We start from the raw sequence: 11,962 nt of genomic DNA on the forward strand, positions 1-11,962 counted from the left end.
TACAACAAATGTTTTTTTTTGTGTCATTATTTTTAATTTGCATTTTTTTCAGAAGTATTTTGTGACTAAAGCTTTTCTTCAAGCGTGAAAACATGTTTTTTTTGTTTTTTTATTTCCAAACAATTCCATTAAATTCTACTGGCATGTGGTTATGAACTTTAAAATGTCAAAGCCTACGACAGTAAACTCCTGCTAAAGAGTTGCATGGCATTAACAAGGAGATGTCGTGTGGCTGCACTGACAATATTAGTGTGTCCTCGGATTTGACAGAGGGAGGTGTGCGGTTGTTGCGTGAAGTCATGCACATTACATTGTATCATTTATGACTTTCCATAAGAGTGTGCAATATAGCCTGAAAGCTTTCAAACACATGTTCGTAGTAAAACAGAAATTTGAAGCCATGTGACATTTGCAAAGCAGGAAATAAAAGGAGTGCACGTGGAGCCACGCCATGAACAGACACATACTGTGTAATTATTACGCAGTAAGTGTCAGGGTTATGCAGAATTTATTTTTTTTATTCAGGAAGAAAAAAAATGTCAAAATAAAATGTATATGACAATAATATTTTTTCTGAGATAAGAAAGCTTGTTTTGGATTAATATAGTTTTATATTTACAATTTTCCTCAACTGGTAAATGCTTGAGTGATAATTGTACCTTTGAAAAAATATAGAGAGAGAATCAGTGCCACTGTTTGTATATTGTTGTGTGTGCAGTGGGTGATAGTGTATCACGAGGCAAACATCTCTTAACGACTGGATGAAATGCCATGAATGTTTGTACATGTGCAGCATGCAAGGTCTCCAAACGAGGGCTCCCAATGAACTTAGTTGTCATTTTGTAAAACTTGTTAAAAACATTAATAGTCTCAAGGGAGAGCGTCCTGAATTTCGCTGTCCCTTCAGCGTCCCTCTAGTGCCATCATGAGGTTGACTGGAACGTTCCTATAGGTTTCACATGGATTACAGTGAACATCAGTGTATTTATCATACTCATATCATTCCACATGCTATAAACATCATGTTGAGAGGTGAGGGTGAAGCAACACTGCGGAGGCTTCAGGAGGACAAAATGCAGCTGCAGGGTTAAAGTCCACTTTTATTCAGTTTCTTGTCCAAAAAAAACAAAAACAAAAAACAGAAGAAGGTAAAATCATGCCCAAAAGATTTTCCCCCTATCCTCACGAGATGTGCTGAGCTTTGTGGCCTTCAATGCCAGCCATCTTCTTCTCCCCCACTCATCACTTCCTGTTCCTTCCTATAGCCTTGACTCCACCTCCCGATTCCTACTAGAATATCAGTGCAGAGCTTAGAGGACAGGTAAAACATTTGAAACAAAGTTTGAAGTACCTCTCCTTCAGGCATCAACGCAAAACTTCATTTGTAAGAAGCAAAATATAATTTGTTAGGTAAATTAAACAAATCATAAGATATTCAATGTTGAGGCACCTTCCTTCACAACAGGCTCAACATACTGGGAGGAAGATAGCGCTTCCTCACACATTGTATTCTAAATATCTGCTTACGCATTCACATTTATTTTTCTACACATCATGCTCAGCATTTAGCTGAAATTGCTGCACTTCCTAATTATAGCCTCACAGAGCTGAAAAAGCTGAAAAAAAAAAAAAGTAACATATAGTTTCTCAAGCTTGCACACTGCAGATTGCAGCTGAAAGCATCCTACCCAGTCACTTTCCAAAAGCCCGCATTTTTTATTGTACCAAAGAAACATTAAAGACAAAGTATTTCAATGGAAAACTACAGGTCAATGAGTCAATGCTTGGGTGGGAATTTGGCATTTCATTAATGTTGCACCTCATTCATTGCCAAAGTGCTTTTAGCTTTGAGTAAAGGAACTGATCATATACACCTACTTTTATGCCCAGTCACCAACAATTGTTTTATTTGTTTAAGCCATACTTGATTTGCTCGGTCACAATTTATTTTACCACGGTAGAAGGATTATTCACAGAAAGGTAATGCACAATAGCAGGTTTATAACAATTAAAAACATTTTGGATTATTTAAAGGCACCACACGTCTTGATTAGTTGAGGGCTGATCACATCGGCCTAATCTGGAGAAGGAAGAAATGGAAGAGAAATGTAAAAAATTGGATTTTAACAGAAGAAATGAAACGTGTGAGCAAACTGAGGAGGTTGTACCTTTGACAATGAGTTTAGTTGAACACTCCACTCGACCCAGAGGGTTTTCCGCAATCACAGTGTAGTCTCCACTGTCCTTGGGCCCAACTTTGAGTATCACCATGGAGCAGACCCCACACGTGTTGGTGATGTAGTAGTTGGTGTTGGTGTTGAGGCTGATGTTGTTTCTGTACCAGGTAATGTAGGGTCGTGGGTTTCCCGTCACCGCGCAGCTCATGTAGCACTCGTAGCTCTCGGGACTGTTGCGTGTTTTCAGGGGAACAGTGAAAGACGGCGGCGCCTCAAAGTTGCACTCCTTTGGGCTGGGAACGGTCACAGAAAATGTTTCTGGAAGGATGAAAGAATACATTAGAGGGATATCTTTCCATAGTATCATTCTCCCAAGTAAGGGGCGGTCTAAGGTGTGCCCATCATTTTACCCATTATTTGCTGGGATCGGTTCCAGAGCTGCTGAACTGAACAATGTAGTGTAGATTATGGATGGATAGATGGATTTTCATGCGTCAAACAAAATGCTTGTTTACAGTAATAACTAACTTTCCAATTTAATGTACTTTGAGGTCCAATTATGTCAAACTTGGGATGAATAATTTTGAATCAGAACCGAGACACACAAGAACCTTGTGACATTGACACCTCTCACATTTCTAATCCATAGTCAGATATCAATAATCAAGTAAGCATTTTGTCATTTTCTGTGTAAATGTTTTGCTTATTCTTACTCATGTTACTTTTATTTTCAGTTTTTACAATATTTTTAAATCTTTGCACCTTCTGAAGTGTTTCATTGTAGCTTCTTTGGAAAAGGTAGTTATTAAACAAAAACACTTTATTCATGTTTAATTTATTTTCCCAAGTCAATTCTAAATTGAAACTGATGTTTCCATTGTGTAGTGTTTAATTAAGAAATGTGGAGCAGGTGACCTTTACAGATTCCTATGTAAAGGTCACATAACATAAACATATTCTTTTTAAATTCATGAAAGGATTACATGATTATTAAAGCTGCTATCATTTGATTTTAAATATTTGATCAACTCTATAAATGGGTTATGCCTAAGTCTCTGCTGCTTTGTAGTGAATCTCTCTTTTTGAAACTTGCCTTTCTTCCTCTTCACTTCCCAGGTTGGAGACTCGGAGGGCTTGGAGAGCCCCATGTCATTCCTGGCGTAGATCCGGAACTGATACTGTCTTCCTGGCATGATATTGATGACGGTGTACTTGTTATTGAAGAGGTGGTCTGCCACAGTTTGCCAGGTGCGCTTCACAGAATCACGTTTGGTGATCATGTAGTGCAGCCTGTCATCTTTCTTTTCGTCGGGAGAGGCAGTCCAGGAGACCGTCACAGTTCCCGGTACGGTCTGTTCCAGCTCCACGGGGCCTGCAGGCTTTGGGTCATCTGGAGAAGGTAGGAAACCAATATTTCAACCTGCTTTGCATGACATTGAGCACCTCACTCAAAGTTATGCAGATATTCACACCCTTGGAGACTGCAGGTGCTTGCTCAGCCATGGGAGATTCATCATCTTGCTCTTTCAAGTACTTTGACACATGGGCCGGCCCAGAATTTATTTGCCACAAACTCCCCACCCTTGGTAAGCATTGCACATTTCTTTAGTTGGATTATTTTAAAGATCAACAACACAGTACCTGTGACTCTTATCTCAACACTTGAGGTTTCTTGGCCAACAAGGTTTTTGACGATGATTGTGTAGATGCCAGTGTCATGGCGCTCTGCTGCGGGGATCATCAGCTGGGACGACGTGTCCGAGTTGCTAACTGTCACGTGTTTGGGTACAGGCATACCATCCTTAAGCCATGCGATGTTTGGGACTGGAGAGGCCTGTCGACAGCAAGAAATATACAGAGCTAAGATATGAGTTTGTATTTTTTGTTGCGCAGCAAAAAAAAAGTCTTCCTCTCCTCTTTAAAAAACACAAATGAAGCAACTGGTGTTTGTTTCAAAGGTCAGGTAAGAATGCCATACTGCACCTGGAAGTTAAAGTTGATTCGAGCGGAATTCCCAGCTTTTGTTACCATAAAGTTCTTCATTTTCTTGTCGGTGAATTGAGGTCTCACTAGGACATGAGAAAAGTGAGAATGATTTTAGACAAATTTGTTAAATTCGGACTGTAACAGGATCACATCCACCAAATAATTACCTGGAGGAGGCATTGCGATGATGTAGTTGTCTAACTCTTGAGGTTCACCATCTCCACCTTCATTAGTTGCTACAACTCGTACCCAGTACATGGCCATTGACTTCAGACCCATGATAGTAAAGGAAGACATGATGATAGCGTTGGAGTTACAGCGACTCCATTCTGGGTTTTCTGCTGGTCTGAGGTCCACAAAATATCCTTTGGCCTCATCTTGGACTCCCTCCTCCTCAGTGGGTTTGGTCCAACCCAGTGATAAAGTGGTATATGTAGAGTCTGTCACCTTCAGGTCAATGACTTTACCTGGAGGCTCTGCAAGTATACAAACAACAATGCATGTAAACTTTTGAGATAAAAACAGGACTAAAGCACAGACTTAATAACCATTTAGGATGCGTTGATTTGCTACTCACTCTTTGGATCTCTTGCAATCACAAATTCAGAGGGTGTACTTGCCTCTCCGGCACCAGAAATGTTGATAGCTGATACTCTGAACTCATACTCAATGCCCTCAACAACTTCATTCACTGCGTACTGTTTCCCTGTTGGCATGTAAAACTTTCAAGTTAAGAACATGCAATTCAATTAAAAATTTCATGTGTGCATTTCAAACATGTAACAAAACCTTTAGTGAATCTAAAGTGATCTTTTCCGAATAATGTTTCATTCCTAATTGGACTAACCTTTGATGGGTTCATCAGGTGGGTTGACCTGGCTCCACAGATTACTGCCTTTTTTACGTTTCTCTACATTGTACCCCAAAATGTTGGTTCCTCCGGTATTGGTGGGTGCAGACCAGGCAAGGTTGATGCAGTCTTTGAAAGCACTGACAATTTTTGGAACAGATGGAGGTCCGGGGTATGCTATAATAAAGATAAAAGTATGATATTAAAATATTTGAATCACTTCTTGGTAAGATATGCTCAACAAGACATTCATGTTTTGGGTCTGAAAAGGGATTTACCCTTTGTTCCTGCCTGGATGTCGTCAGTTTCCATCATTTCACTGATGCCTTGATCAGTCTCGGCCCTGATGTGGTAGCAGTACTTCCTGCCGTGGTCCACATCTACGTCGCGGTATTTGGCTTCTGGGCCGATCTTACCCAACTTCTTCCAGCTATTTCGGCCAATTTGCTGGCGCTCCAAAATGTAGTCTGTGATAGGCGAACCACCATTGTCTTTGGGTGGTCTCCATTTGAACTCAATACAACTTGAAGAGCTTTCGATGATGTCCTCAGGGCCCAGAGGTGTTGTGGGCTTGTCTGTTGTAAAAACAGGACAGTAAAGCAGCTGTGTTAATGTATATGTGTTGGACATTGACTTGGAGAATAAAATTAGGAACATGTGGACATTTAAAACACGTACCTAGTACAACGAGCTGTGTGATTGCTTCAGTGGTTCCGCATTCGTTTTTAATCTTAATCTTGATTTCGCCACTGATTTTGCGTTGACACTTGGTCAGCAGCAGGCGGCTGTGTGACGAAGACCTTTCGATCTTGATGCGAGTGTCCTCTAAAAGCTCTTCGCCTTCATTGTACCACTGGATCTTCATGGGTTCGCGGCCAACAAATGAGAGCTTGAAGGCTGCATCTTTCCCAGTTTTGATTATGACAGGCTTTGTGAACTCAGCGAGGTCATCTGTGTTGATTCTCGGAGGATCTAGTAAAGAAAGAAAAATCACAGTGAAACTCTCCAGGAAAGAAAAATATAGTTTAAATACTGGTTATTGTGACTGCAGGTTTGCTTCATTTGGATTTTATGACTGTACCTTCAACATTTAGGACGGCCTCCGATTTACGCCCATCCGCTTCACATCGGTACTTTCCACTGTCTTCTTCTTTGCAACTTTTAATAATTAATTTGCGATAGGTTCCCTCCTTCACCAAACTGATGTCATCCGTGGCTGTTAACTGAAATGCAAACAAACAAAAATGATCATAGATAGTCAAAGCTGAAGCTGTTATTCGTCGAAATGTGAGGTTTCTTACTTCTTTCCCATCTTTGTACCAGACTGCTTCACAGTCCTCACTGCTCAGCTTGCAGACCAGTTCGGCATCAGTGCCGATAACGGCTACTACGTCTGACAGTGCACCAGTGAAGTAAACACCTGGATCTATAGGAAAGACAGCAGTAGCACTTTTTTTTTTTTTTCAAGAATTATATATCTATCACAAATGAAGAGTTTATATTTGTCTGAATCTTACCGATGACAGTTTCTGGTACAAGTGGACCTGCTCTCACTCTCTTTTTTTTCACTTGAACTTGACCTTCTTCATCACCAGCAGATGCTTCCCCCTCGGCTGCTTTTACCTCCTTTGTAGTTGCATCACCTTCGCCCTCTGCCCCCTCTTCCTCCTCTTCCTCCTCTTCCTCCTCTTCCTCCTCTTCCGCAGCTTCTGTTCCATCTGCACTCCCTTCCCCTTCTGCCGTACTCTCTTTCTTTACTTTGGGTTTGGCCTTGGCTTTAGGCTTAGCTTTAGGTTTCGCTTTGGGCGCTGCCTCTGCTTCCGCTCGAGCCTTCGCCTCTGCCGCTTCCTTTTCTGCTGCAGCTGCTGCGGCCGCTTCTGCTGCGGCTGCAGCGGCCGCTTCTGCCTCCGCCCTCACCTTTGCGATCAGCTCATCCCTCTCTTGCTCTATCTTGGCCTGCTGCTCCTGGGCAATCCTCAGAAGCTCTTCCCCGCCACCACCTGCTCGAGTTGTCTTGCGCGCTTTCTTCTTCCCTTTTGTTTTTGGGTCTTTGTCAACTGTTAGAAAAGTCCATCATGATACGACAATGTCAATAACTTACTCAACCATTAAAAAAAGTAGATATGAATCTGCGTAAATTGATAAAACCATACCTTCTACTATAAGCCAGGCACTGCAGGATTTAAGCCCAACCACAGCTGCATAGATTCCCTTGTCCAGAGGCATGCAGTCTTTCACTACCAATGTGTGAATCAGCATATCATCTGACACAAGAATGTCAAATTTATCTCCCTGCTCAAGTGTGATACTTTTTCCAATCCATTCAATATTTTTCACGGGATGTGAGATCACACACTCAAACACAGCATCCTCGCGTTCCTCGGCCGTCACATCTTGAATCTTAACCAAGAAGTCTGCAGTGGGAACTGAACAAAAGACACACATGCATTTCAACATGACATTTTTTGCAATCAAAGTCAAATAAGATCACTTGTCACATGTCGAGTCTACTCAAGTTGTGCATGTAGATCCAATATTCGGTGCGTTACTTACGCTTGAAGTCAGTTGAGAAGATTTTAACTCCATCAACTTCCACTTGGTATAATCCTGCATCCTCCGGATTAACACCGTTGATGCTAAACACAAACCTCTTTCCCACTTGTTTCAATCCATGTTTTTCCTCTGCGTCGGCATCAAAAGGAACCATTACTCCATCCTGTGCAAATAAAAGCAGTTACACATGCTGTTGCGTTGTAAAGGATGCAGAGAATGTGTCCTGTTTTGTAAATTGGAATGTTTTGCTGAAACACAAACAACTCGCCTTGAATAAGAAAATTTTGCTGGTTGGGTCTTTAAGGGACATTTCAAGTTCAAACTCTGCAGCACCATCCATTTTCATTTGAATGGGCTTCAAGTTGCAAAGTCTCTCAACAACCTGCCAAAATTAGAATTTGGAAAAAAAGAATACATCAAATATATTATTCACACATACAGTATGTTCCATTTCATTTTTTTTTTATTTTTTATATAGTGGCTCTTTTATGATATTGTGGGTATTATCTTTTTATTTATATGACTAGATAAAACTGGAACGTACCTTTTCTTGCTCTTGCTCCCTCTCCTGCTTCTTCTCATTTAGCTTCTTCAGCATCCCACGGAAATCAGTGACACTGTACTGTGTACAGATGCGTTCGTAATCTTTCTTGTCTGCACTCATCAACAGTTCCCAAAATTTTTCATCGATTTCTAGCTTTGGCTCGTCTTTTGGCTCAATCTCAAATCTTTGAAAGGAAGCGAAAGAAATAATGAATAATAAATAGGTTATCAGATGATTATGATGAAGTTGATTGGTAATACTAATGATTATTGTCACTGCTAATAGTACTACTATGAAATAGGTGTCAAGAAACTTCCTCCTTACGATTTCAGAGACTTTTTGAAATCCTCTGGCAACTCCCGGATAGCTTTAACGAAACCAGAGTAACTGTGGTTAGAATTTTTTAGCAAAGGATCACTGCAAATGACTATTTAGCCACTTACCAGTTCTTGATTGTTGCATGACTCGGTTCTTTTTATAGCCCACTGAAAACAAAAATGGAGCAAATTGAAACTGATGCGCGAAAAGTGTGATCAGTTGGTAAATTTACTTAAAAAAAAAAAGAATACCTTACCTTCAATGACATTTAGCGCAGCTGTCACTATCGCCTTTCCATAATCATTTTTTGCGTAACACTTGTAGGTGTCGGCTTGGTCCACACACACGTCGGGCACCTAGAGTACACTTGTCAATGCTTTTTACATTCTATTATAAAGCCGGCAGGTATATTTATTTATTCGACTGATTCGTTGATTTGGGCATTTCACATGCATTTCAGCGAGTTTGACCAAATCCTGAAGAAAGAGAGTGATCTCACTTGTAGCTGATATTCTCCAGAAGCTGTATCGTGGACCGCCTTGTACCTTTCATCTATTTCTCCATCATTTCTCAACCAGGTCACTGTTGGTGTTGGATTTCCAGTGACTATTGCTCTGAAGATAGCCTGTTTCCCTACAGAAAAGCAAGCGAGTAGTTAGAGTTGTCAAATTATCTCCACTGTAAATTTTTTATTTATTTTTTCTTAAAGCGACTTGAAATATTTTATTTTACCTTCTTGAACCGTGAGAGCAATCGGTTTCCGAGTGAAATCTGGGGTCGTCATGCCTTCCGGTAGTTCTTCCACATATTGGGTGATCATAACACCAGGCACCCTTGACTTCTTTCTAATTTTCACTGTCATCAAATGATACGAAGTGTGTTTTTTACAAATCTCTATATGAGAAATATCCCGTGCAGAGTTTGTTGTTTATCTTTTCTTACCTTGCCCCGGAGCGGTTGGCTCCTCCTCTTTAGCTTTACGTATCTTCACCATCTTGCCAACAGCTCCTCTGTGTATGCAAAAGTATTTCAAGATATTCAAGACGTCACTGTTTGATTTGCTTGGATATGCTTTCAATTTGTCTTTTCTCTCTGGATTGGATAATCGAGTTGTTCTCTCATCATGTCAGCGCTCAACAAAGCTTGGGATTTGCACTCTGAAGATGACGGCTTTGCTTGGCCACATGTAGAACCACAGGATCTCCCATCTCCCTAAAAAGTAATTAATCCTCCTCCAGATGGTCTGAGTTTGCAGCGGGTATCACTTGCCTTTGTTGTGTCTAATGCCTCAGGCAGACAGTTTGTTGATGTTTTAAGTAAAGCCTATCCTTAGAGAGATAATTCAATTCCAAAATATGTTTTGGGAAATCGTTTATTTCTACTGAGCAGAGCTAATTATTAAAATCACAAACTGTGGGTCAATATAGTGTCTGACAGTGTGGGTCATTTTATTTGAATATCCATTACTTTGTATTTCTATCACTAGTTTTAGGTGAATAATCAAAAAAATTTAATAAAAATGCGTGTCCCCAAAATACTTTGCATTCCCTTTCTAAATTCCTGAAAGTGACTGTCCTAATTTTGCTTGCAGTAGGTCACATACCACATAAACCTATCTATCATGGCTCTGGAAGTGGCGTCAATGGCTTGCTCAAGAGGTAACATTAGTCAGAAGCATTTCAGTAATTAGGTCTTCCTATGTTTTCCCTCCAGTTTTTTTTTGTTGTTTCTTTTGATGACATTAGTGATTAAATGAATCATGAAAAAAAAAAGCCTGAATACATGTAATGCTGTGGAGATAGTTGGAAGCCATCCCTTTTTGCATGTACAATTGAATCTTTTCACAATAGATTAGTTGAAGAAAAGGCTTTGCTCCATACTGCTCATACGCCACGCTACAGATTGCAGATTTTAAAAGCTTGACTATTTTTAGTTTTTGTGTAGTTAATTGATTTTTTTCTATTAATACTTTGATTACTTCTCAAACTAACAGCAACAACGATAATGCTGCTACTACTATTACTACAAATGATAATAATTCTGTAAAAATATTAGAATAAGTTATGCACTGTAGTTTTAAAGTGAACAAAAGAGGAGGAGACTCCAGGTCTCTCCCTGTTGCAAGACCAAAATCTGTTCTGACTCCGAAGGCTCTCAATCACATCATATTGTTGGCCCAAGCTGCCGAACAGGACAAGGGCAAAAAAAATAAATAAATAAATAAATAAATAAATAAATAAAGTGAACAAAAGAAAATGCTGGAAAAAAAAAAAGGGGGGGAGGGGGGGGGGGTTATAAAAAAAAGTTTCCATGAGATTCAATTATGCTATAGACTTTGAATTGGATTACTTTAATAACAATGACACTCACAAACGCTGTGTGATGTACCTTGAATGTTCAGGTAAAAAGTAATAATATTTTTTCTCTCGTTGCGTTCACTGTCTCCATTCATTTTTCTCATCGCATTAATTCAGTGACGGGAGCTTTTTGTTCTTGAATCATACTTGATTGCTACTTAAACTATCACTATTAGATTTAATTAAAAGAAATTATGCAGAGTTCTGTCAGTTAATGAAGTGCCTGCATATTTAACAGTTTTGTACATGCAGTGCTCTGCTGTGGAGCTATATTTGTCCGAGGGAGAAAATAGCTTCCCCCAGGGTGTTATGAGTGAAATGATTTATGAATAACGTGTCAGGTTTGTGTCATACATTTGGAGGCTCCATTTATACATCAGGAGAACACTTTTGCTTATATTTGTGCAGTGAAATGCCAAGTAAAATCTTATTTAAATTCTCACACCGGATTATGTATTTGCTCATATGCGTCTGTATTGTTGTAGTATGTAGGTTCCTTGCTATTTCCTCACTACTTCTATCAATAGAAAAACCATTGATAATTCCTAAATTTTTACTTTGTATTTCCGTTATTGATTCCTTAAAAACCCGAATAGCCTTAATGCAGATTGCGGTTGTTCTTTTTACACTTCAGCATCATATCATACAGATCCAAACTATTAAGAATTAATGGCGTGCCATTTTATTTTAACTTTCTTTTGAAATTGAGTAATTAAAACCACCACACTTCAAGATTAAGGAAACGTCCTTCAGCCACATGCAAATAGCCGTCAAACACATGGAACAATGTTAACGTCAGGTACAATATGAAATCGTTTTAATGGAAGGTCCAAACAAATGTTAGTTATTATGTCTTCATAAATGTACTTACTATTTTTTTTTTTTTTCAAGTTAACTGCTGTGCTCTGCTGTGTGATGCCAGCCAGGTTCCAGCTGATTCTTGAGTGTGGTCTCCCCCTTTAGAGAGGCAGTAAAGCCTTTCAAAGAAATTCAGAGCAACCTTACCCGCAGCTTTTTCACTGTGGCTCTCGGGGATAGGTTTACTGAAATGTACTCGGGCCCTAAAGTGCTATAGGTTCTTGAAAAGGGGGGCATTCCTAATCCCACCCTCAAAAGTGAAATTTCATCTTCAGTGCTGTAGCATGGGCCATTTGGCTGCGCTTCTTAAAAAGGGAAG

General features: G+C 39.8%; 1 protein-coding gene across 1 annotated transcript; it reads right to left on the reverse strand.

Moving 5' to 3' along the window:
- Positions 1-2,075: 2,075 nt before the first annotated feature.
- On the reverse strand, positions 2,076-9,422 carry igfn1.3 (immunoglobulin like and fibronectin type III domain containing 1, tandem duplicate 3; the record flags this gene model as incomplete). The annotated part of the gene is made up of 23 exons (XM_080461141.1): positions 2,076-2,080; positions 2,169-2,495; positions 3,271-3,567; positions 3,819-4,011; positions 4,161-4,246; positions 4,331-4,639; positions 4,741-4,869; positions 5,011-5,190; positions 5,292-5,588; positions 5,692-5,985; positions 6,095-6,236; positions 6,315-6,439; positions 6,531-7,070; positions 7,167-7,439; positions 7,567-7,729; positions 7,835-7,948; positions 8,111-8,294; positions 8,435-8,477; positions 8,554-8,595; positions 8,685-8,784; positions 8,928-9,061; positions 9,161-9,283; positions 9,371-9,422. 23 exons carry the CDS (start codon positions 9,420-9,422, stop codon positions 2,076-2,078), a joined length of 4,152 nt encoding a protein of 1,383 aa, XP_080317267.1.
- Between the last annotated feature and the right edge of the window lie 2,540 nt (positions 9,423-11,962).

This window comes from Lipophrys pholis, assembly GCF_963383615.2.
Source record: "Lipophrys pholis genome assembly, chromosome: 4".
Classification (NCBI taxonomy): domain Eukaryota; kingdom Metazoa; phylum Chordata; class Actinopteri; order Blenniiformes; family Blenniidae; genus Lipophrys; species Lipophrys pholis.